Source organism: Musca domestica, unplaced genomic scaffold, assembly GCF_030504385.1.
Source record: "Musca domestica strain aabys unplaced genomic scaffold, Musca_domestica.polishedcontigs.V.1.1 85, whole genome shotgun sequence".
NCBI classification, from domain to species: Eukaryota; Metazoa; Arthropoda; class Insecta; order Diptera; family Muscidae; genus Musca; species Musca domestica.
This window is the reverse complement of record NW_026712418.1, coordinates 1,768,970-1,795,757: the sequence shown is the minus strand read 5'-3', so window position 1 is coordinate 1,795,757 and position 26,788 is coordinate 1,768,970. Positions and strand designations below refer to the sequence as shown.

At 37.9% G+C, this 26,788-nt stretch overlaps 1 protein-coding gene and 1 long non-coding RNA gene across 2 annotated transcripts in view; both read left to right on the top strand.

The window, feature by feature from the left end:
- LOC101895152 (uncharacterized) overlaps positions 1-26,788 on the top strand; it is a 68,578-nt gene that overhangs the window by 37,618 nt on the left and 4,172 nt on the right. Inside the window, 9 exon segments of the mRNA XM_059131334.1 lie at positions 6,722-9,046; positions 11,238-11,515; positions 13,321-13,446; positions 13,522-13,666; positions 13,821-13,961; positions 21,277-21,397; positions 21,400-21,495; positions 21,606-22,190; positions 25,881-26,522. Of these exon segments, the coding sequence (XP_058987317.1) occupies positions 6,788-9,046; positions 11,238-11,515; positions 13,321-13,446; positions 13,522-13,666; positions 13,821-13,961; positions 21,277-21,397; positions 21,400-21,495; positions 21,606-22,190; positions 25,881-26,522 (4,393 nt within the window). The 5' untranslated portion in view covers positions 6,722-6,787.
- Positions 13,968-20,085, top strand: LOC109613364 (uncharacterized). The gene is made up of 2 exons (XR_002194929.2): positions 13,968-14,120; positions 14,205-20,085. It is a non-coding gene; the product is annotated as an uncharacterized LOC109613364 (long non-coding RNA).

Below are 26,788 nucleotides of genomic sequence, written 5' to 3'. Positions count from 1 at the left end.
TTGTGCTAATCTAGTTCCGTGGACACCGGTCGTTTGTATCTGCTCTCTGCGTATGTGTGATATGAAATTTTTGAGATCACTCATACGTTTAAGTATGGATATCCTGAATTATGAACCATATATGACTTATATTCCCAAATGAATGAACGCAGAATTTTTGGTGAATGGGCTTCACTTTTTATACCCTCAGCCATATGGCAAAAGAGGGTATACAGGGTGAGATGAAAAATCTGCAACCAATTTCAAACTGCTGTCATTTCTACGCATCTCGTCCGACAGCTGTTAAAATTATTCCAGTGACAGATTATTATCATTTCTCATTTTGGTGAGAATTTTCCAGAAGAAAAGTTATTCGTGATGGAATTCAAGCGTGATAGTGTGGTTTCTTTATATTAGGCTGGAAAACCACAAGTGGCTATCGTTAGAGCACTCCAGCATTTAAATGTGAATAAATGTTTTGTGTTTCGTACCATCGTTCGTTACCGTGATACTGGTAGCGTAGCCCGACGTCAAGGAAGTGGAAGCGGACGGAAGAAAACAGCAACATCAGCAGAAATGGTTCGAAACGTAAAGAAGCGACTTGATCGAAATCCGCGTCGCAGTGGCCGAAAAAATGGCTCGTGAGCAGATCATATCGCAATATTCCATTCGGCAAATATTGTGAAAATGAGCTCGGGGTAAAGCCATTGAAATTCCAAAAAGTGCAAGAACTTACACCGCAACAGAAAGAAAATAGAAAACTCAAAAGAGCTAAAGAGTAGCTTCGCTTGACCGAAAGTGGTGAACTGCCGAATTTGGTTTTCTCCGATGAAAAAACATTCGTTGTCCAGCAGTTTGTAAACAAACAAAATGATCGTGTTTACTTGCCAAAGAGGTCAGCTGAAAGTGTGCACCTTCGGTTGGCCACCAGAACTCAAGCGCCGGCCATGGTGATGGTGTGCGCAGCCATAACAGCCGATGGTCGCTCTCCGCTCGTATTAATCAACCATGGCATCAGAATAAATGCCGAATATTATCGCGAAAATATTCTAGAGGGTGTATTAAAGCCTTGGGCAAGCAAACATTTTCGCTGCAGACCTTGACATTCCAACTGGATTCAGCACCATCGCAATCAGCAATCAGCACTCGCCAACCAAGAATGGTTACAAAATGAGGTTCCTCGCTTCATTTCCATCACACAATGGCCACCAAAATCTCCAGATACCAATCTGTTGGACTATTGTGTCTGAAGTATTTTGAAAAGCAAGGTTGGCACTAAAATATACCAAAGCAAGCGCTTCGCCGGGAATGGGCCAAAATACCGCAGGGCAACATTCGGGCAGCGTGTGACGGTTTCATTAGCCGTTTGAAGGCCATAATTCGTGCCAACAGTGACCAATTCGAACAAATCCAAACTTATTCTTAAATTTGATGCTATTTCCGACATTTTTTGCTTTCATTCGATAAAATTAAAAAAAAAATTAAAAATGATGGCATTTGAGTTTGTTGCAGTTTTTTTTATCACACCCTGTAAATACGCACCAAACAGTGACTTTGTCTGGATACATCGGTAGCTTCTGCAATGCTTCTGTCTGATCTTCACCCCAAAATCGACAATTCTGCCTCTTTCCATTGAGCCAAAAACTGAGCCTCGTATCAAAGCCGTAATATGCTATCCATAACCATGATATTTTCCTCAGAATATCAGCGACAGCCTAGAAAACCTTTGACAAATTTCCTGCCACTTGGTAGCCTCACTGCAAACAGTAACCTCAGATGGACACGAGTTAGCTTTACACCCCAGTGTAGGAAAGGACGTATTTTTTAAGTTATCCCTCAAGAAAGCTCAATTGTCCGCAACTGCTTATCAAAAATTCATTGCTACGGAAAATTCTGACAACTTCAGGCTTTCATGAACTCTTGAATATTATCCAATCTTTGCTAAATTAAATATGCCATGATATATAGGCTCTCCTTCTTTCACATTCTTAGAAAACTGTTGTCGTACAATATTCCGAAACTGTAATTATTATTAATCAATTTTCCAATTACGGAACGACAACAATTTGTTGAGGGAGAATTTTGTGATTACATAAAGAACAAAAGAAAAAAAATCGACAACCACTCTCGGCATTATTATTAATCAATGACAGCACCAGCTGTAATGCAGTACAGGGATTGTTTTTTTTTTTTTGTTTTTTTTTTTTGTTCTCTCATCCATTCAATATTTTCTAGGTTGGGATATGAAAAACAAAGGGAGGACACAGAAACACCACTCTGCTGCTCCCTGCAGTATCCACCCGGAAATTGGCCGTATACAATTTATGTGTTGACATCGATATGGCCATGGTCAAAACAAAAAACAAAAACCAATGTTCCTGCATCAGTAGAAACATAATAAAATAAGTTGACACACAAACACACATGACTGCGAACACAACTACTGCCACGGTTATCATGTACTGCCTGGTTCCCAAAGGGCTTAAAACCACACAATAATGTCAACTAATTTATTTATGGCCCAAATGTTGTTGGTTGGACTCTTTATACAATTTCGGTTTGGTTTTGCTTTGCTTTTCGACGATGGCAGCACTCAACTGAATAATACATTTTGGAAAATGCTTCAAAATAGAATCGGCCACAAACGCTGGGTAATTAAAATACCAAACAACTTTCCATTGTCAGGCATAATAAAATAAATTTCATTTTAAACTTCTAATTATGATAATGATAACGAAAACAAGTAAGCAAAGGCTACAGTTGAGCGGGGCCGACCGTTGAATACCCTACAACACTATAATAAACGATACAGTTTATATAGGCGAGATATCGAAAGAATTCCACAAGATATTGTGACAAATAATAAAAGAAAACCATCAGGTTTCGTCCTCTAATTTTCGAATAATAGCAACTTAAACTAATTTGCTCATTTCCAATTTATTGGTAGATGTTACACGTAAATGGCCTTCCTAGATCTGGAACCAATATTTCCCAAAAACCTATAATCTCTCAGAAGTGGCAAAAGATTAACATTTATTATTGGTTTTTGACTGAAACGCATCTATATGAGATACAGACATTTGACTATATTCTTCAACGAAATCAGCGTTAACGAAATAGTCAGAAGTGCGTCTTTCCTGTATTTGTGAATTCTCCAAAAAGTCACTGGAATGGACATTTTCGTATTTTGTCTACAAAAGTTGGCAAACTATTTCACACATTGAATATTTTTGGATGGCCATCCAAAACTGCTTGGCTTTTGCAATGTCCGGTAACCCCCATTCAAATGTGCGTGAGGATCGGGCGATAATTACGACCTGCTGACAATTTTGCAGTTTTTTGGTCCATTTCAACCTCTAAATATATGACGATCATCTCCAAAAAGAGTAGGCTTCTACTCTGACCCTCATCTTATCCCCATGCAAAATATCGTAAGGATCGGGCCATAAATGCGATCTGTATATGATATCCTGATATCCTAACTACTTAGTTTTGTTAGCTGTAGAAATATTACCAAATGTTTAATTCAAAATGAAAATATGCCAAAAATATGACAAAATTGAAAAAATATGAGAAAATGTTACAAAATCAATATTTTCATCTTTAGAGAGACATTTTTATGCGATTTTTTTAGACGTTTTTTCTTTCCTGCCAAGAGGCCATTCTGAATTAATGAGAACTGTCGAAATCAGTTCAGCCGTTCTCGACATATAAGAGACCTTTCAAGCATATCTTCTTTGATAGACATATATATCGCACATATTTTGCTATATATCCGATTTGTTGGATGTTAACATCAATGTAAAGATCAGAAGTAACCTTGTCATGGCTTTGTGATTTCGCCGGGATTTAAAATATTCGCGGTTTAATGAAAAATTTTGAATATTTTCAACACAAAAGATATGGTCTTTTTTACCCGCTAAATGTTATCTGATGACCACCCAAATTGGTAGGCTTCTTCCCCGCCCTAAACTCTAGCTACATGCGAAATTCCGCGTCGATTGGTCTATAATTGCGACCTGTATAGCTACTGCAAAATCCGATTTTTTTCAGTATTTGGTCCATTTCAACCCCTAAACATTTGGCGATCATCTCCAAAAGAAATAGGCTTCTATTCTGACGCTAACCCCACCTTCCTGCAAAATTTCGTTAGGATCGGACCATAATTGCGACCTGTAGAGTGATTACAAATTAACATGGACAGACGGACAGACGGACGGACGGACATACATAGCTAGATCGACTCAGCTCGGCGAGATAGGAAGATCCATATATACTTTCCTATGTGGGAAACCAATATTTCGAGGTGTTACATAAATTCTGGCCCAATCAAACTTATAATACCCCCAACACATAGTGTTGCAGGGTATAAAAACATTGATTCTTCGAGCACGATCTACAATTGAAACTACATCCAAAGAATAAGGTTGTTCCTTCTTTTTTTCACTTTTTATATTTGGTACTTCGAGCCAAATGCTAAGAATTGAATCAACAGCCAAACCATTCGGTTGGTTTTCTTTTCTCATCACCACCGAATAGAGAATAGAGTTGACAACGAAGAGGGAGATTAGGCTCTTTTCTCATCTTAACAATGGCCCGCCGAGCCGGATACAAAGAATTGAATCTACACCCAAGCGGAGCGAATAGAGAATAGAGTTGATAATCGAAAAGGGAGATTGGACTCTATTCTCATTATTACAAGCATTGATCCTCTAAGCAGGATCCAGAATAGAATTGTCAATCGAAGATTGGGGAGATTGGGCTCTTTTCTCAAACACCCACAAAGGTTCAACATTTTGAATATTCATAAAGCTCATAAAACACGAAGACTTGGCACATTTTAATATTTCTATCAGCACAAGATATGTTATAAAGATGGTAGAGATCGGACCATTCCTTCTAGTACCTATCCCCCACAAAGGGTCATAGTTTTGAATAACCAAAACGATCATAAAATCCGAAATAAGCATTATCTTCATATTTCACACATTCCATTATTTCAACTGAGATAAAAAAAACTGCAATAAACGTCATCACTTTATTTGTTTTATTTTTTTAAATTTTATTGAACGAAAGGAAAAAATGTCGGAAACAGCATCAACTTTTAGAATAAGTTTAGATTTGTTCGAATTGATAACCTTTGGCACGAACTATGGCCTTCAAACGGCCAATGAAACCGTCACACGTAGCCGGCGTTATTTTGGTCCATTCCCGGCGAAGCGCTTGCTTGAGGTGCCAACCTAGTGCCAACCTTGCTTTCCAAAATACTCCAGGCACCATTGGCCGTTTGCGCTGGAAATGAAGCGAGGAACCTCATATTGTTACCATTCTTGGGTGGCGCGTGCTGAGTTATGTTGGAATGTCCGAGGTCTGCGGCCAAAATGTTTGCATGTCCAAGGCATTTATTCTGAGAGCGAATATCGGTTGTTATGGCGGCCCACACCATCACCATGGCCGCCGCTTGAGTTCTGGTGGCCAACCGAGGGTGCACATTTTCAGCTGACCTCTTTGGCAACACGAACATTTTGTTTGTTTTCAAACTGCTGTCTTTGTGCATTTGTTTGTAACAGGCAAAAGGAAACGAGATAGACCCATAGTTCCTTTTGATGATCTGCATAGAATCACATTCTGAGTCGATTTATGCATGTCCGTCCGTCCGTCTGTCCATGTATTTTTGTAAATAAAGTACATGTCGCATTTATTGCCCTATCCAGATGAAATTTTGCACAAATCATTTGTTTGGCCCAAGGACGAACCCTATTGAAATTGGAGATAATTGGTCAAAATTTAGATATAGCTCCCATATATATCTTCGTCCGATTTGCCTTTTATTGTGCACCAAACGTGTAATATCAGTTCGAATAGTATGGAATTTTGCACGTACGATCAGATTGGACCTGAAAATAAGTATGCCGAAGTTGATCGAAATCGGTTCAGATATAGCTATAGCTCCCATATATATTGTTCATCCGATTTGTTATTTTTGTTCTCCGCAGCCGTAATATGCACTCTGTAACAACAATGTTTGGGAAAATATATCAAATACATCTCAGAAATACATTTGCTAAATTTTATCGAGATCGGTTCAGATTTGGATATAGCTCCCATATATAACTTCGTCCGATTTACTTTTTATTGTACACCAAACTTCTAATATTTGCCCAAATTGGATGAAATTTGGCACTTACGACCGAATTTAGTCTAGAAGCTAGTATGTCAAATTTGGTGAAGATCGGTTCAGATATAGCTATAGCTCCCATATATACTGTTCATCCGATTTATTGTATTTGTTACCCACAAACGTAATATGCACTCCGTAACAACGATATTCAGGGAAATATATCAAATACAGCTCAGAAATATCTTTGCCAAATTTTATCGAGATCGGTTCAGATTTGGATATAGTTCCCATATATATTTTTATCCGATTTCAAATTAATTTCGCACCAAATGGGCAATACAAGTCCGAATTTAAAAGATACAAATGCTTCGGCATATTTAGCCCTTTGAACTTTAAATTATAATTATAATCATAGCGTGCATGATTGAATTCTCCCATAAAAACTTTTAATTGTTATGCGCAGCTCTTCTAAATTAGCAAAGTGGTGTAGGGTATCATAAAGTCGGCCCCGACGGACTTTAAGACTTTCTTTACTGTTTTTTTTTATTTTGTAAAGTACTTTCCTGTTTCAAATCTGACAACCTATGGCTAATCTTCATTCTTCTTCTCATTTCATTTCAGATATAATATGCCTAGCGGGAATGATAAAAGAATGCCACATACATTTCTAAAATTACAAACAGAAAAATGGAAACAATATCCCAGATCTCCCTGATATTGGTTCTATTCCTCGCTATTGACTTAAATAATTTACAATTGTTGCAACAACAACAACAACAACAACAAACACACAACCAACATGAATCAGCATTACACACATACAATGATGTAAATCCAAAAGTGGTCCGAACGAAACGTCAGCGTTCATTTCTAGTAGAAGCAGTCCAGCAAGACTCAGTTACCAAGTTAAAACGACAAGAAGTACAACAACAACACGAACAACAACCGCAGCCACTAGATCCTCTAACGACATCATGTATCTCATCGATATTGGCCCATGAACCGACCACAACGTTCATTCAACACCCCAGCCACCAAAAGCCAATCAAAGAGGTTAATCGATTCTTCTCGCATATCTTTAATCCCTTTGATGCCTTTGGTTTCCGGTCATCATCGTCGTCGTCGAAGGATGCCAACGATGAGATACAAGAACGTGACATTCTGGCCGACTATCAGGACGACAATAATGTGGCCTTTATCAGTCCACTGTTTGTCGGTTCGTCGAATGCAGCCGATGGTGATGATTTGAATGTTTTCAAACTGTTCTGCGAAAACACCTCGGTGTCGAACATTAACGAAGAGCTGCGAGCGAAAAAGTATATCAAATATACCCACATCACCCTGCAGCACTGCTATGGCAGTGGCGCCAACGATGACAGCCGCCTGCAGTTGCAACAACTGGAAAGTGTTCAGAATCTCCAATGGATATCTAGTGCTGTACGCGATCAGCAAATGGAAGATCTCTTTGGTAAATTCGAATCGAATTTTGAATATCTGGAGGTATTGGATCTGACCGACAATCAGGTGCAGTGCATTGGCTGGATCAGGTCACAGGTGTCGAGACGTTTAAAAGTACTTAAGCTTTCGGGCAATCAAATCGATTCTCAGCATTGTAACCTCTCGCCGCTGCATCACACCAATCTGCTGCGGGAGCTACGCTTGGACAACAATCGTTTGCGTACCCTCAACGGGGCATTCCTCAATAATTTAAGCGAACTTAAAGTTCTGAATTTAACCCACAATTTAATTGCTGACCTGCCGCGAAACACCTTCGATGGTGTGTTCAAACTGCAAAGACTACACTTGGCCCACAACGCCTTGCAGGTGTTGCCCTTCCAACTGTTCCGTTCGATGAGAGACTTGCAAATATTAAATTTGGCCGACAACAAATTGCTATCGTTTCCCGACAACTTCTTCGCCCTGAACGGTGAGCTGCGCCTGTTGCTGCTGCAGCGCAATCATTTGCAGAGCATCAACAAGAATTCCTTCTACAATCTGCAGAAGTTGCTGCATTTGGATTTGTCGGTGAACCACATCACCAGCATTGATCGCAAGGCATTCGAGTCGTTGAGTAATCTGATTACTCTCAACATTTCATCGAACAATCTAACAACAATCTCCTCCATACTATTCCATCCGTTGCAGCGACTACAGCATTTGGATCTGAGCAACAATCGTTTCACCCAATTGCCCAGCGGCATTCTGATGCATCAACGCAATCTAATTTCATTCCGTTTGGAACACACTCCAATTGAAAAGCTAAACAATCTACTGTCACGTTCCGATGTGTCGCACATTGACCCGTCGGTGCTGAAACATTTGTCGCACCTGTCGCTGCAGTACAATCCCAATCTGAAGAAACTTCCAAAGACTTTATTCCTGAATGCGCCCAACATCAAGGTACTGCTGCTGGCCCACAATGCCCTGCAACAGCTACCCTCGGAAATCGCCCATCTACAATATCTGGAACGACTCAATGTGGGTCACAACAACCTCTCCTATTTACCCGAATCGTTAAGATACCTGCCAAATCTACGATTTATAAATATTTTAAATAACGACTACATTTGCAACTGCAAACTATATTGGCTTGCCTCGTGGCTAACATCGACGAACAATACACTGCGTCTGCATCGCCATACGCTGACGGGCAGCAGCAGCAGCAGCAGTTATCTCATCGACGATAACAACCACCATCACCCCACTGATGTCGTCGAGAGTGACGAAGAATTTACCTCATCGGAAAAGGCTGAAGACTTAGATTTATTGATATCCTCACTGAAGTGTCTGCACGGTTATCCGGGCGATATGATTCAAATATTGAAGACGTTGAATTGCACCAAACCGGCGCTGTTGAATTCAACCGATTTGAAAATGCATGAGCTGCATTCGACGGCCAAGCTGGATTGCAGTTTCTCGGGCAGTCCGTCGCCGGATGTTATTTGGGTAAGTTTGGAAAATATGAAAAAGGAAAAAGGAATTTAATTAAATGGTTGGGTATAGACTGCACTTATCGAAAAGAAGATTTTATTTATTTTCGTATTATATGGCGTATTTTTTGTCAACCATCACAAAACGAAAAGCATATTAGTTTGTCATTCCATTTATTATACCCTCAGCCATATGGCTACAACATATAATTTGATACGGCCAAAACGTGCCTCATCTAAATTACGGTTTTAGACCCTAGGTCTCGTTGAACCAAATCAGTTTCAGGACATTTGGGGTCGATCTAGCGATGTCCGTCCGTCTGGCTGTCTGGTGCGCACGATAATTTGATTCAAACTTGGTACATCGTAATATTATTGCCAAACTTAGATCGAGTTCGGAGATGGGCAATATCGATCCACACCTTCTTTTACCTCCCCCACAAAATGTCAACATTTTCAAAGAAAATAATTTACTGCACATAAAGACAAAGGATAATCCGATTTTGCTCCAACTTTGTGAATCCTAATATTTGCGTCAGTGCTATTCAGGTGCGAAAATGAAAAATGTAGATCCACTCCAACAGGTACCGCCCCCACAAAGTGTCAACATTTTGATTAATTATAACTCGTATAACGTAAATGTCCGATTGTCTTCAAATTGCACACATCACAATATTTTTATTAACCCAAGGTCTGGTATGAAGATGGCATATATCGGTCCACTCCTGGTACCTCTCCCACAAAGTGTAAACATTTTGAATATTAATGAAGCTAATAAAACACGTAATTAACCTCCGATTCCATTCAGACTTGGTAGATCTCAATACTTCCGTAAATACTAGATTTTTAATAACGATGGTAGAGATCGGACCATTTCTTCTGGTACCTCCCCCACAAGGGATCAACGTTTTGAATAACAAAATCGATCATAAAATCCGAAATAAGCACCCGGTTCTCTTCAAATTACACACATTACAATATTTTTATTAACACAAGGTCTGATGTGAAGATGGAATATATCGGTCCACTCTTTCTGGTATATCCCCTATAAAGGGATCTGAATAATTTTCCACCGTGTATTGCTAGTATTCACCGACCGATCTTTCGGATTATAATAGGTCTAAAAGGTCTCTTCATCCGCGACCCAAGTGCTGTCAGCCGATAGATTTGAGGGTCTTGTTGCCACAGATAACTGTGGCTTGCGCGGACGTCTTGAGCATGCTGTCGAATGTTTCTTGGAGTAGATTTGCAGTTGAAATTCAATGTTTATCGAGCTGCACATTCAGCTGCGTTTTCATATCTGCAATACAAGTGGTAAAAAGTGTGGCCGGTCACGTAACGACAAATATTTTCATATTCTTCGCTTGGAAGAAAGCGCCAAGCCTTACATACGTGCTAACAGCGACAGGACCCGAATTGATGTATATACTGGAATTCCTGAATTGAAGTATACGTTGTGACTTTAATAACGATTTTGGCTGCATTATTGATTGAGCTGATTTTCCTGCGCCTTTATCTGGATTGATTATATGCCAAAATCCATCCGATTCTGGATGATATTACACATTTTTCGCACAAAAAAGTAAAATCGGATGATATGATACATGCGGGAATTAAATTTAAATTTGGACCTACTATCACCAATTTCGATAGGGTTCGTTCTTGGACCAAACAAATTAATTTCATTTCAGTCGAACAATAAATACCAGCAGGTGGTTTGGCAAATATAAGTGTTTTAGATAAATCGAAAGAAGTGGGCGTAGTCAATTATCCAAATCGGTATAGCCATTCACAGCTAACGACATTTTTTTTATATAAATATAGATAAAATAAGTCTGTTTTTTTTTGCTCAGAGAGGTTCCCGAATTCATATAGAGGGCTGACAGTATAACGTTTTTTAGCTAGTAGTCATTTTTTTAGTCAAGAGATCCTTCTATTGGATGTGAATTCACAGTAATCCACGTCTACTGCCCGTGTATGTCAACGTGACCCACTGCAGCAATCATTCATACTTTTATCATCAGAGTGCGATTACTTTCTATAGCGGAAGTTTCACTTGTTTTTTTTTTCATATGCTCTCATATGTGTTTTTTTTTCGAAATGATGAATGTATTCACTTAAAAATGTATTATCTTAGTTGCATACTATATACACCACATACAAATTTACTAATTTGTTCCTATTCCGCATCTTTGTTTCTTTTAAAGGTTACACCAACGAACAAGATTCTACGCTATCATGCTGATCCAGATAAACGGCCAATTATTATCAATCACAATGACAAAGAATTGGGCAAATTTGAATTTAACTCGCTGACGAATGAAGAGACAACACTGAATGTTAGCCTCCAGCGCCAAGATGCCAAGGAACGTGTGGCTCTAATTGAGAACGGTTCATTGCTAATAAATAATATTACACGGCGTGATAGTGGCCTTTATACCTGCTATGCTTACAATGTGATGGGCAATGCATCGGCTTTTATACGGTAAGTAATGGGAAGTCAAGGCAATAATTATATCATTTGATACGGCCAAAACGTGTCTCATCGAAATAACGGTTTTAGACCCTAGGTCTGTTTGGACCAAATCCGTTTCAGGACATTTGAAGTCCACCTAGCGATGTCCGTCCGTTCGTCTGTCTGGCTGGCTGGTACGCACGATAACTCTCGAGAGTTAGATTGAGTTCGGAGATGGGCAATATCGGCACACTTCTTATGGTACCTCCCACACAAAATGTCACCATTTTCAAAGAAAATATTTTACTGCACAGAAAGAGAATGGATAATCTGATTTAGCCCTAAATTTGCAAATCCTAATGTTCTAGGTCAGGTGCGAAACTGGACATTATCGGTTCACTCCATCAAGTACCTCCCCCACAAAGGGTCAACATTTTGAATAATTATAACTTTTATAAAATGTGATGTAAGAGTCCGATTGTCTTCAAATTACACACGTCACAATATATTTATTAACTGGCGTAAAGATGGAATATATCGGTCCAATCCAGTTCAGACTTGACACATTTCAATATTTCCATCAACACAAGATCTGTTATAAAGATGGTAGAGATAGGACCATTCCTTCTGATACCTCCCACACAAAGGGTCAAAATTTTGAATAACCAAAACCTTCATATTATCCTAACTAAGTGTACGGTTCCCTTCAAATTACACACATCCCAGTATTTTTATTAACCCAAGGTCTGGTGTGGAATTGCGATACATCGGTCCACTCCTTCTGGTACCTGCCCCTACAAAGTGTAAAAATTTTGAATATTCATGAAGCTCATAAAACACAAAATTAACATCCGATTCCATTCAGACTTGGCACATCTCAATATTTCCATCAACACATAATCTGTTATAAAGATGGTAGAGATCGGATCATTCCCTCTGGTACCTCCCACACAAAGGGTCAAAGTTTCGAATAACCAAAACGATCATAGTATCCTAATTAAGCATACGGTTCTCTTCAAATTACACACATCACAATATTTTTATTAACTTAAGGTCTGTGGAAAATTGGGATACATCGGTCCACTCCTCCTGGTACCTCCCCCACAAAGAGTCAAAATTTTGAATATTCATGAAGCTCATAAAACACGAAATTAACATCCGATTCCATTCAAACTTGGCACATCTCAATATTTGCATCAACACAAGATCTGTTATAAAGATGGTAAAGATAGGACCAAAATTTTGAATAACCCAAACCTTCATAATATCCTAAATAAGAATACGGCTCTCTTCAAATTACACACATCACATTATTTTTATTAACACAAGGTCTGGTGTGAAATTGGGTGCACTCCTTCTTGTACCTCCCCCACAAAGGTTCAACATTTTGAATTGCCACAAAGCCCATAAATCGCGAAATTAACATCCGGTTCCAATTCAGACTTAGTACATCTCAATATTTCCATCAACACAAGATCTGTAATAAAGATGTTAGAGATCGGACCATTTCTGCTGGTACCCCCTCCACATAGGTTTCAAAATTTTGAAAAACAAAAAAAAATTTCGCACAAACATTTTTGCTAAAACAAGACCTGTTGTGAAGATAATATATATCTGCCAACCCCTTCTGTTACCTCAGCCACAAAGAGTCAAAATTTTCAATTTTTATATCTGTCATAACTTGCGAAACATGTCGGCTTCGGAACCTTCCCCATAATAGGTCAGCAGTTCGAATAGTCATAACTCAAGGCTGGGGGGTATAAATCTGTCGGCAAAACCGGCTGATACTATTTTACTTGTTTGTTGTTTACATTTCTTGTTTTTCTTTTTTGCAGATTACAAATAGATCCCATTATTTTCTATCGCGTTAAAATAGGAAGTTTACTTTCTGGTACAGCAGCAGCCACCGCCTTTTTACTGCTTACCCTGATTGTTCAAGGCTTTAGGCAGATATTTAATAGGTAAGTCAAATCCAAGAATCGTTTTTGTTTTAATTTCACCGAAAAAAATGTGATTTGTTTTTTGTTTCGTCGTAGATATGGTATTTTTGATAAATTCACTTGCTGTGCAAAACGTAACAAGAAATCGCCAAGAGCTCGTCAAATATACGCCATGTTGGATAGTATTGAGAATTATAAGAGTCAACAATTGGAACGTTTAAGGGAAAATTATGCTCAGCAAGTAATACACATTTTGACCATTTACTCTTCTATGTTTGACAATTTTAATTCACTTTCTAAAAACAATACCCCTCCCTCCCCCTACCACTTTATGATTATTAATAACTTTTTATTGTCAATTATTTTTTGATTATCATTTGTGATATATTGCCCAGGTCCATCGTATACGTGAAAACTGTACACAACAAGTTGAATGGATACAAAATAGTTACTCATCTCAGGCTAAACATTTGAAAGAATTTCGTGATATGGGCTCAAATCATTTGACAGCGCTTAAGGATCAATATTATGATCAGGTATATCGAATTGTTTCAACAAGATATGAATATATGTGTGTACCAGTGGTGGAGCGTCAATCAAAAGAGAACCAATATTTGTATTATGGGATGTCACACGATCGACAGGCAAGACATGGCCAAAAGAAGAAGAACAGTGTGTCGGTTTTTTGGTAAATTGTATGTATCAATTTGATTTGTTTGTGGGTCAATGGGTTAGTTGTTGTAATTAAGACTGAGTAATGAAATGTTTTGTTTTTATAGTGTCGAGAAGATCCAAATCAATCAGTGTTTGAATATTCCTGTGGTGAATAGAATATGCCACACACACAAATCCAATCAATTTTTAAATCATCCATCATGGGCAACGATTTGAAAAATATTTGCTTCGTATGAGTGAATTTAGAACCGTTCGTTTGGAAATGTCATCTTCGTATTTTAATTAACATTTTTATTGTGTTATTAATTACAGTCCAAGCCATTCAGTATTAGCATTTTCCTGGCAACAGATTTAGGAATATTTATTTTATTTAAATTAATTTTTTTATACTCAAAAACATATCCTAAGTACATTGCTTACCGTCTGTGAAGTTAGCTGTTCTAATTGCCATCACTTTTTTGAGGGACACATTTTGCAAAAAAAAAAAATAGAATACAATCCAGCTCGATGGTGCTAAATGTAAATCGACGAATTAAAGATGAAATCATGATTTTTACCAGGGCGATCGTGTCTTCTTGGCAGTGTGTAGTATTCATTGAAATGTTTCTAGTTTCTTTGAAGCCATAGGAAAAGGGATTTAATTTTATTTTACGTCAAAAAAGGAATACAAATTCATTTTCAAACAAAAACAAGTAAAAAAGCTGTAAATTCGGCTTGGCCGAACTTTGAATACCCTCCACCATTTGGAACGAATTTGGCTATTATCCAAAACAATAAAATCCGTTAAAAATTCTTTTAAAATTCTGGAAATATCGAATGTAGGGTCTATACGACGACGTGGACCTGCATAGGCGTGGACCAATACCGAATATCGGGAGGTATTTATATGGGGGCTATACCAAAACGTGGACTTACATGGCCCATTTTCAATACCATAAGTCCTGCAGACATAATATAAATTTGAGTAAAATTTTATTAATTTACTTCATTTCGTTCGGAAGCTAGAGTGATTTCCACAGACGGACGGACAACGCTAAATCGACATAGAATTTAATGCTGATCAAGAATATATATACTTTGTGGGGTCTAAAATGTATATTTCGAGGTATTACAAACGGAATGACAAACTTAATATTCCCTCCCTCCATACTATGGTGGAGGGTATAAGAAAGAAAAGAAATCGGCCGATAGTGCTCCTCAGCCATAGGATTTTAGAGGATGCGTAGTTACCGAAGACCCTTCGGCCCATTATGATCATCCTGTGTGAAAAGAAAGCAGGAATGAAAGAAAGAAAGTTATACCTAACACATACCTATCCAAATAAATAGTCACCGGTTCAGTTATTTCATCCTTCCTCTTGTCTGAGAAATACGACAATTTCCATTCAACCTGTAGGAGTAGGTCATTTTAGTTGCTCCCGCGCCTTCTTTGCCGTCAGACTGATTAGAGGTAGTTTGGCTTCCATTCATCATTGTCTGGAATCGGTATCTCATTACTTGGAGGCCTTTTGGTCCAATGCGTTCATCCTAGGAAGAGAAATTTCAGATAGGAAAAAATAGAAGACACAGCCGTTGGAAATAATGATTAGTTGAGGTTGTTTGCGTCAGCAGATATATTTATTTTCAGGTTCTGCTGCAATGTCCGGTTTTAGGAAGTCAGTTACTCTTATAGACTATAGCCAAAGATCCTCTGGAGTGAGTAGCGAAGATGTGGCAGGGAAATTAAAAGTATGCAGCGTATTGTGCGGGCCTGTATCACATCTTCATCAATTCCGAACGCCCGCTCGCCCATTTCGAATTGAGACGGCTACACCATTCATTCCGGGGGGAATTACTCACACGATAACACTCAAGCAGTCACTGCAACGAAAGCATATGATTATGCTGACGTATGGAAAGAACCTTCGTCTTCTCATGTAAACGGTCCACTGGAGTCATAATGTGGCACTCTTTAAAGTTCTCAGGGCCGCATTCTGATTTAGCAGGATGGTTTGACATGCCAGAAGATGCTTGTACAAAATCTATAGATAATGATGGAATCTACAGGTTGAGATAAAAACTGCAACAAAGTCATTTGTGGCCATTGTGTGTTGGAAATGAAGCGAGGGACCTCATTTTGTAACCATTCTTGGGTGGCGCGTGTTGAGTCCTGTTGTAATGTCCAAGGTCTGCGGCCAAAATGTCTGCGTGCCCTCCAGAATATTTTCGCGATAATATTCGGTATTTATTCTGATGCCACGGTCGATTAATACGAGCGGAAAGCGATCATCGGCTGTTATGGCGGCCCACACCATCACCATGGCCGGCGCTTGAGTTTTGGTGGCCAACCGAAGGTGCACATTTTCAGCTGACCTCTTTGGCAAGTAAACACGATCATTTTGTTTGTTTACAAACGGTTGGACCAGGAATGTTTCTCATCGGAGATAACCAAATTCAGCAGTTCACCACTTCTGGCCAAGCGTAGCAACTCTTTAACTCTTTTGAGTCTATTTTCTTTCTGTTGCGGTGTGAGTTCTTGCACTTTTTGGAATTTCAATGGCTTTACCCCGAGCTAATTTTTCAATATTTGCCGAATGGAATATTGCGATATGTTCAGCTCACGAGCCATTTTTCGGCTACTGCGACTCGAGTTTCGATCAAGTCACTTTTTTACTTTTCGAACCATTTCTGCTGATGTTGCTGTTTTCTTCCTTCCACTTCCTTGACGACGGGCTACGCTACCAGTATCACGATAACGAGCGATGGTATGAGACACAAACGATTTATTCACATTTAAATGCTGGAGTGTTCTAACGATAGCCACACACTTGAATTCCATCACGAATAACTTTTTTTCTGGAAAATTCTCACCACGCTTGTAAAAAATATAATGTGCTGTCACTGGAATAATTTTAGCAGCTGTCAGACGAGTGGCTTAGAAATGACAGCAATCTGAAATTGGTAGCAGTTTTTTCATCTCATCCTGCACATATATAGTTTCTCTTCCTGTTATGCAAATGTCTTGAACATCTTTTGAAGTAGTATTCATGAAAGTTTTTGAAATTAATCTATAGCTTAGAGTGTTTTTGTTTATTTCTTTAGCCAAACAATATACGCGAACATAAATTGGCAAAATGAAAAGTAAAAATAAAAAAATAAAAGAATAATCAATATCACTTCATTTCCTTCATTATTTTTATATGATATTCTCGCAAAGGCAAAATTAATTTCTGATCATTTTTCATTTCAATTTAATTCAATTTTACAATAATATCATCATCCGGTCTCTTCAAAAACAGCTCTTCAGGCATCCAAAAAGCATTTTTTGTCTCATTTAAAAAGGGGTTTGGGTCTTTTATTTAATTGTAATGTTGCGTTCATAAATTTAAAAAAAAAATCCCCAAAAACATTTTGTGATCCCGTAATATTTTTACACAACATTAGTTCTGGCCTCTATTTACTACGATATTGAAAATCATACTTCTTTTACATACTATTTAGAAATTATTGAAAAAAAAAACCCATTCATTCCATTTTCGATTTCTCAGATCCCCTTAAGATTGTTTATTTCCCCCAAATGATATCAGAATTATTTCATTCATTATACAGGAATGTGGGAAATATTATCACATACAACAATACCAAGTCCTACATAGGGTCGGCCAGTAAACACATCTGACTACCAAGTTAGCTGTCTAAATACGTAATTGTGTTTTGAAAAGAAAACCAATCTCAGTGATTTGCTGCGTTTACTTTTTTTCTCCGACCTTATGTAGACCTTCACCAATTCAATACAACTCTTTTTTTTATTTAACACACCAAATTTTTGTAATAACACCTCTTTCTTCCCCACAACATAATTTAGAACACCTTTAGATCTCTATTCGAATACATTCGTTTTCGTAGAACATTCGTCTTGAGGGTTTTTTTATACAATGTTTTTTTTTTTTCGAACTAGTTGCAGCTAAACCTACCTTTAAAATAAAACTTCGCAATGGGTATGGATAAGGTAAAGACTCCGAAAAGATTGCCTTATGAAATCGTTCGTTAAAAACAGTTTTTTTTTTGTAAATTTCCAATAAAACAAAACATCGACTGAAGGATAAATTTTTAAAATAACAAGTATTCAATTCCAATGTTTTTAAAAAAAAGTGAAGAGTTCGTTCCGCGTGAATCGATCACAACCTGGACTTGACGAATATAATGGCCTACCAAAAAAAAAAAAAAAAATACAAATAGGTCGTTGTGTTGTTGTTGATTACAAGCGTCGACGTAAAAACGGATGATAGTTTTGTTCGCATGATTTGGTATATCCTACATTGAACTGCCCTCACCAAACTCTAGGAAAAAAAGGTGGGGTGCACGTGTGTTGAGCATATTTAAAGGCAAATCTTGGCAAAGAAAAATCAAAAATGAAAAATGAAAAAATTAATGTTGTTTGTTTGCGTATTAGTTATTTGCCCATAATTATTTTTGAGCAAGACATGACAAAATCATAGCATTTAGCAGCCAGCCATATTTGGTTGATGAATGTTGTTGTTATTGCATCGTTTGTCTCTTTTTGTATAATTCTCCGTAAATAACGCATTGCCGTATCTTCTCGTGTGTCCCAATTTACTTGACAATTGGAACATTTTCTAACTGAACGTCGTATTTCATAAATATATTTACCAACCGAAGAAGTTTATGTTTCTTCCATTTGGTGTCTGCGTGTCAATGAAATGCCGCAGCCAAACGAAGAAATAGGAAAACTTGCAAATTAACAAAACCAAAGGAAACACACACACGCACACAGCGAGAGGCTTTGCGCTTGAGCAACAAGTTATTTTATGTACAGTGTTCAGAAAAAAATGGGGAACTACCTTGCAGGATTTTATTATTACATGTCAAAGGGAATCTTGAGTGAGAACTTCTTTTCAGATTGTGTATTGGGGTTTATGGTATGGAAAATCGTATTTAGTCTGATAATAGAATACCCATTCTGGTCTGGTCTTTATATATACCCTGTTTTAGTAAAAGGGAAGGCATCGAATCTTCATAGAAAAGGCCTGTCAATTGTTGCAGAAGAAGAAGAAGTTTGCGATCTTCAATCAGAAAACCATTTCGGACTTCAACCAGAAGATCTTTTTGGCAAATATAAGTCTTAAGGTTCTATTCCGGTACGCTTTAAAAATGCTATTCTGAATCCAGTAAAATATTCCGTGTTTTCTTTCTTCTAATAATACAATTTTTAATCCCCCTTTGAGACCTCTCTTTTAACCTCTATAAGTTCTTATTTCGGATGACCATTTATTTACATATAGCCCTTAAAAAGGACACGTTTTGTGGAACATTGTCTTTATTCCTTATGGACTTTCATATGGATATCATTTTCGTTTTTTATAAGTAGGCTTTTTATGCTCCTAGAAGATAGCATATTTGGGGTATTAAAGTACATTTTCCTGTTTTTTTTTTTTTTTTTTTTTTTTTATAGAAAGACCTTTTTCCTTTTTACGAAGTAGATGACCGACCTTTCAGTATTATATCTTAAACCTTAAACCTTTGGTCTGCAAAAAAAAATAGTTTTTTCGGAAGATCGTTCCTTTACTTTACTTGCCCTTAAAAGGACACGTTTTGCGGAATATTTTCTTTCTTCCTTACGGACTTTCATAAGGATGACATTTTAGACATGTATAAGTAGACTTTTGAATCTCCCATGAGAATACATCTTGGGACTTTTTAAAGGACTTTTTCCCCATTTTTTATATAAAAATACACTTTTATCTCTTTATGAAGTAGAAGACCAGCTTGCCAGTCTTACATTTCAATCCCAGTCTGGCTTGCATAGAATGAGTTTTTTTTTTTTTTTTTGGAAAACCATTCCTATACTTTAAAAAGCCCACGATTTGTGGAACATTGTCTTTTTCTCGTCTTTTTTCTTCCGGACTTTCATAAGGATGCAATTTTGGCCTTCTATAAGTAGACTTTTGATTTTCCCATGAGGGTTTTTAAAGGACTTTTTCCCCATTCTTTATATAAAAATACTCTTTTATCCTCTTTAGGATGTTGAAGACCTGCTTGTCAGTCTTATATTTGAAGGCCAGTCTGGCCTGCATAGAATGAGTTCTGTTTTTCGGAAGAGCATTCCTTTACTTATCGCCCTTAAAAAGGAAACGTTTTGTGGAACATTGTCTTTCTTCCTTCTGGACCTTCATAAGGATGCCATTTTGGCCTACTATAAGTGGACTTTTGAATCTCCTATGAGAATACATATTAGGGCTTTTTAGAGGACTTTTTTCCCCATTGTTTTTTATAAAAATACTCTTTTATCCAGCTAGACCATTCCTTTAGTTATCGCCCTTAAAACCCCCACTATTTGTGCAACACAGTCTTGCTGCATTCAAAAGGATACCATTTTAGCTTTTCTATGAGTAGACTTTTTATTCTCAGGAGAATACATGTTGGGGCTATTTAAACGAAGTTTTCTTCAGACAACGAGTCTTTTAACTTCTTAGTCTTCTCCAGTCTTTTATTTGAATGACTATATGGTCTTCATAAATAAGTTCTTACCTTGGAAAACCATTCTTTACTTATCGCATGTCCTTATGGAACACTGTCTTTCTATAAATAGACTGTTCAGACTCCCAAAAAAAAAAAATGGAACACTGTCTTTCTATAAATAGACTGTTCAGACTCCCAAAAAAAGAATTTGGGCGTTATAAAGGGCATTTAGCCGGTTCCTTTTCATACAGAGAGTCTTTTAACCTCTTTAGGAAGTAGTCTTTCAGCCTTATATTTGAAACCCTGTCTGGTCTACAAAAATAAATTCTTATTTCGGAAAAGCATTGCCCTATAAAAAGGGCACGTTTTGTGGAACACTGTACATAAAATAAATTCATGCCACTGTACCGAAATACCATAAAAAAGAATAGAAAAACAAGAAAATTGGACATGAATCAATTTAAAAAACATTCGTCAATCATGTCCAGCAAATTAAGGTGTGTTCAAAATATTGTAAAAAAAAAACAACAACAAATTTTGAACACCAAGCAAAAGCGTCTCTCGCTCGCCGCCACTGTCATATGTATATCTATCTTTATTTATTGTCGCCGTAATATTTTTAGATATATTCTTTCAGTTATTTGTAAATTTTCAATCAAAAAAAACAAAAAAAAAAAAAAACAAATTTTGAATATATATGTGTATATGTATGATTTAGGTGAAAAAGGTTCGTGAATATTCCACCGGTCAATTGAATTGGGTACGCGAAAATTATGTCTTCCAACGCAATAAAATACGCAAATTCAGCGCTCATCAAGTATTGCGTCTACGCGAAGGTTACAATATCAACAGCAGACATTGAATAAAGTTCTTGAGAATTTACCCAGTTTCTATTTTGAGAATTGTCGCGGTCGCGGTGAAGAAGACTATGCCGAAGGTAATGTGTTTGTATGGGCACACTCAGCCAAATCCAATCAACCAGTTCCATTTGACACACCCAATTTCATGTGTTTTCCATTCTTTTTCGTGTTGTTATTTCCATTACAGATATCGATATGTATTTCAAAACCAAAATGGCCTCCACCAATGATCCCCATCTGAGCAGTAACAACGCCTCATTATATCCATCAACCTACAATTCCAAAGATGTCAAAGATTTACAACTACTCAAATCGAAATTGTTGGCCAACAGTTCGGCCAACAAGGCTTCCATTTGCTGTGCATCAGGCGCACCGCCACCACCGCTAATGGCCGAGGAACACAACAACAAACGTCGTTCACAATTGAATTTGCAAACATCACCCATACACATCAACTATATAAATGAGAATCTCGATCATCGCAAACACGAATTGGAAACATTCAATTTGACACAGCAGCCACTTTTGATTAACACGCCCATACAAAGATCGCATGACGACGATAGTCCAACAACTTTCAACAATTTGGCACATAATTTGAATGTTGGCCTAACAGACGATACGGCATTGGCATTGTGTCAACTGCAAATAACCACAGGTCATCCTGTGGGTGCGGGCAGCATTGAAGATAATCATTATGCAGCAACAATGGCGGATAAATTTGCCATGGACGGCGGTGGTAAAGCCCAAAGGCATTCGGCTTTTTATGAAGGTAGGTAAATAGAATTGTGCATTTTGAATACAAGTATGAATAAGAAAAAACACGTATAAAAGCTGTTAATTCGGCCATGCCGAACTTTGAATGCTCTCCAACATTTGGAATGAATTTGGCAATTTTCAAAAAATAAAAATCCTTTAATTTAATTCTGTTAAATACCGAATGTAGCCGTTATATAAGTGTCTATGCGACGACGTTGACCTGCATAGCCAACTTTTGTCATAAGCCATTACAATATTCAAATGCGAAACTTGAAAAAAAAAATCGGTGAATAATGTAGCTAAAATTGTCAAAATACCGAATATAGGGTGGTACCATTATATGGGAGCTATACCAAAACGTGGACCTGCACAGAAAATTTTCTGTCATAGGCTGTAGTATCCATCACGAACTTCAAGTACCAAATTTGAAACAATTCCGGTGAATAATGTCGGTAGAATCATCAAAATACCGAATATAGGGAGGTATCGTTATATGGGCGCTATACGAAGACGTGGACCTGCACAGGCAATCTTCTGTCATAGGCTGTAGTAATTTTTCACTGGGCAGCCCACGCTGGAGCAACATCGCTGAACACAGGCCTAATTATAGCCTTATATGAGGCCAAAATAAGGACTTGAGGTTCTTGTTTTAATTTTTCAAATTAATAAATAGCTATTGCTTGCGCTGACGGCTTGAACATGCTGTCGAATCGGGCCCCTAGGTTCATGATGTAGTTTGTGGTTGGAATTAAATGCTCATCGACTTGCAGTTGCAGTTATATTTTCATCTTCGCAGATCATGTTATTACGAATGTGGCCGTTGACATAGAGAGGCTTGAAAGAAGGCAACAAACTCCCCGAGATAGGTTTTTAACGTTACAATCATCTGTATACGTTACTATCTTTATGCCGACTGGACGGCAAAGATTGTCGGAAAGGTAGAGGTTGAAAAGTTTCGAATATATAACCCCATATATGGGCCGATGTTGACCACAAAAGGGGCAACATTTTGAATATCCAATTAACATCCAATTCCATTTAGACATGGAATATCTCAATATTTCCATCTTCACAAGATCTGTTGGAAAGATGGTAGAGATCGGACCATTCCTTCTGGTAACTCCCCCTCATATTTCACACATCCCATTATTTTTACTAACCCAAGGTCTGGTGTGAAGATGAAATATATCGGTCCCCTCCTTCTGGTAACTTCTCCACAAAGGGTCAACGTTTTGAATAACCAAAACGATTATAAAATCCGAAATTAGCATCCGATTCTGTTCATATTTCACACACCGCATTATTTCTACTAACACAAGATCTGCTGTGAAGATGGAATATATCGGTCCACTCCTTCTGGTACCTGCCCATTCCCTGCGAAGCGCTTGCTTGAGGTGATCGACACTTTGGTATTTTGCTTTCCAAAATACTCCAGACACAATAGTCCAACAGATTGGTATCCTTAGATTTTGGTGGCCATTGTGCGAGGAACCTCATTTTGTAACCATTATTGTGTGGCGCGTGCTGAGTCCTGTTGGTATGTCCAAGGTCTGCGGCCAAAATGTTTGCATGTCCACGGCTTTAATGCACCCTCCAGAATATTTTCGCGATAATATTCGGCATTTATTCTGATGCCACGGTCGATTAATACGAGCGGAGAGCAACCATCAGCTGTTTGGTGGCCCACACCATAACCCACGGCCCACGCTTGAGTTCTGGTGGCCAACCGAAGGTGCACATTTTCAGCTGACCTCTTTGGCAAGTAAACAACACGATCATTTTGTTTGTTTATAAACTGCCGGACAACAAATAATTTCTCATCGGAGAAAACCAAATTCGGCAGTTCACCACTATCGGCCAAGCTAAGCAGCTCTTTAGCTCTTTTGAGTCTTTTTTCTTTCTGTTGCGGTGTAAATTTTTACACTTTTTGGAATTTCAATGGCTTTACCCCGGGCTCATTTTTCAATATTTGCCGAATGGAAGATTGCGATATGTTCAACTCACAAGCCATTTTCGGCCACTGCGATACAGGTTTCGATCAAGTCGCTTCTTTACTTTTCGAATCATTTCTACTGATGTTGCTGTTTCCTTCCGTCCACTTCCTTGGCGTCGGGCTATGCTACCAGTATCAAAAAAAATTATTCACATTTAAATGCTGAAGTGCTCTAACGATAGCCACTTGGGGTTATCCAACCAAATACGCTTGAATAACTTTTTTCTGGAAAATTCTCACCAAAATGCTTTTGTAGGCTTGTAAACAATATAATGAGCTGTCACTGGAATAATTTTAACAGCTGTCGGACGAGTGACTTAGAAATGACAGCAGTCTGAAGTTGGTTGCAGTTTTTTTCATCTCACCTTGTATTGTACGAAATGTAAAATATTGGCCCTTTTCTTTGGAACCTATTCCATAAAGGGTCAACCATTTTGATAATCATAACAGAAGTCAAAAAATATTTAAACAATCGAACATTGACGGAGGGGGTATACATCTGTCGGTAGAACCTACAGATACTTTTTAACTTCTTTTAATGTAAAGAGTGATTTGTTAAGAGCTTGATAACTTTTTTTTAAAAAAAACGCATAAAATTTGCAAAATCTCATCGGTTCTTTATTTGAAACGTTAGATTGGTCCATGACATTTACTTTTTGAAGATAATTTCATTTAAATGTTGACCGCGGCTGCGTCTTAGGTGGTCCATTCGGAAAGTCCAATTTTGGGCAACTTTTTCGAGCATTTCGGCCGGAATAGCCCGAATTTCTTCGGAAATGTTGTCTTCCAAAGCTGGAATAGTTGCTGGCTTATTTCTGTAGACTTTAGACTTGACGTAGCCCCACAAAAAATAGTCTAAAGGCGTCAAATCGCATGATCTTGGTGGCCAACTTACCCGTCCATTTCTTAAGATGAATAGTTCTCCGAAGTTTTCCCTCAAAATGGCCATAGAATCGCGAGCTGTGTGGCATGTAGCGCCATCTTGTTGAAACCACATGTCAACCAAGTTCAGTTCTTCCATTTTTGCCAACAAAAAGTTTGTTAGCATCGAACGATAGCGATCGCCATTCACCGTAACGTTGCGTCCAACAGCATCTTTGAAAAAATACGGTCCAATGATTCCACCAGCGTACAAACCACACCAAACAGTGCATTTTTCGGGATGCATGGGCAGTTTATGAACGGCTTCTGGTTGCTCTTCACTCTAAATGCGGCAATTTTGCTTATTTACGTAGCCATTCAACCAGAAATGAGCCTCATCGCTGAACAAAATTTGTCGATAAAAACACATTTCGAACCGAACACTGATTTTGGTAATAAAATTCAATGATTTGCAAGCGTTGCTCGTTAGTAAGTCTATTCATGATGAAATGTCAAAGCATACTGAGCATCTTTCTCTTTGACACCATGTCTGAAATTCCACGTGATCTGTCAAATACTAATGCATGAAAATCCTAACCTCAAAAAAATCACCCTTTATATATAAAAATATAATTTATATTAAAAGACCCTTTGACTTTTTATGAAGACTATTTTTTTTCCTTTAAAGGAACACCATTTGAACGTCTTTAGTAAGACAATTTGGCAAAGCCTTTGGCTGGCCTCATATAAGAAACCTTTGGGTCACAGAATTTTATTTATTTTTTTTTTAATAATTTCGATGCTAAATCAATCAATTGACTTTCTCCGTTTTTTTTTTCTGCCATCTAGACAATATGCCAACTGACAGTAACATGGAATTAAATGAAATGCAAGATGTCAAGGATACAAACGATGTTAAATCATCCAAATCATGTCCAGCTATTTATAAAATTTCCAAACAACGTGATGGCACCACATTGCATGAGCTGCTGACAGAGGATTTGAAAAAGGGACTGCGTTTAAATGTTCCCACCAATGTAGAGGAGACCGAAACTGAGACACCGCTACACCACAAGCCAATTATGGAAGATAAACTTAATATAATTTTAGATGAAAATGGTAAATCCATACTTGTTAATGCTATGGCTGCTGCTACGGCTGCCGCTGCTCCAGCAACAAAAGACCCTAGCAGTAGATCAGCTGAAAAACCTGAAACAACAACATCATCAGTAGCTGTTGCCAATAGATTTATGCATAATAATTTAGAATCAACACAACCACAACAACAACAACAAAATCTGTGTGATACAACAAATGTACCCTATGATTCACTTAGTTCAGGCTTTGGTAGTTCAAACAATGCAGATGATAATAGTGAAAATCGCACCAGCTCCACTGCTTCACCATCGGCATCATCATCATCGATTATGCCATCATCCTCGACTACCTCGACTTCATCATCGGCATCTGGATCATCGAATTCATCATCGGGTAACTCATCATATCCAACAAATAATTCTTCTCCCCCAACTTCACCGTGTTAAAATTTAGTGTAGCTCTATTATTTCTTGTTTCTTTCTTTGTAGAATAATTATTCTTCTTTGTTTTCTGTTATCCCTGGGCTTTTGTCCCATACTTTTACTTTCAGCCTCACTCCCCCTAAAAGGGCTCAATTTTATAGTCTTTGAACACTGGAAGCAAAATTTCCCCACATTGGAATTTCTCATTAAATCAAGGAAGGAAAAAATGTTTGCTTG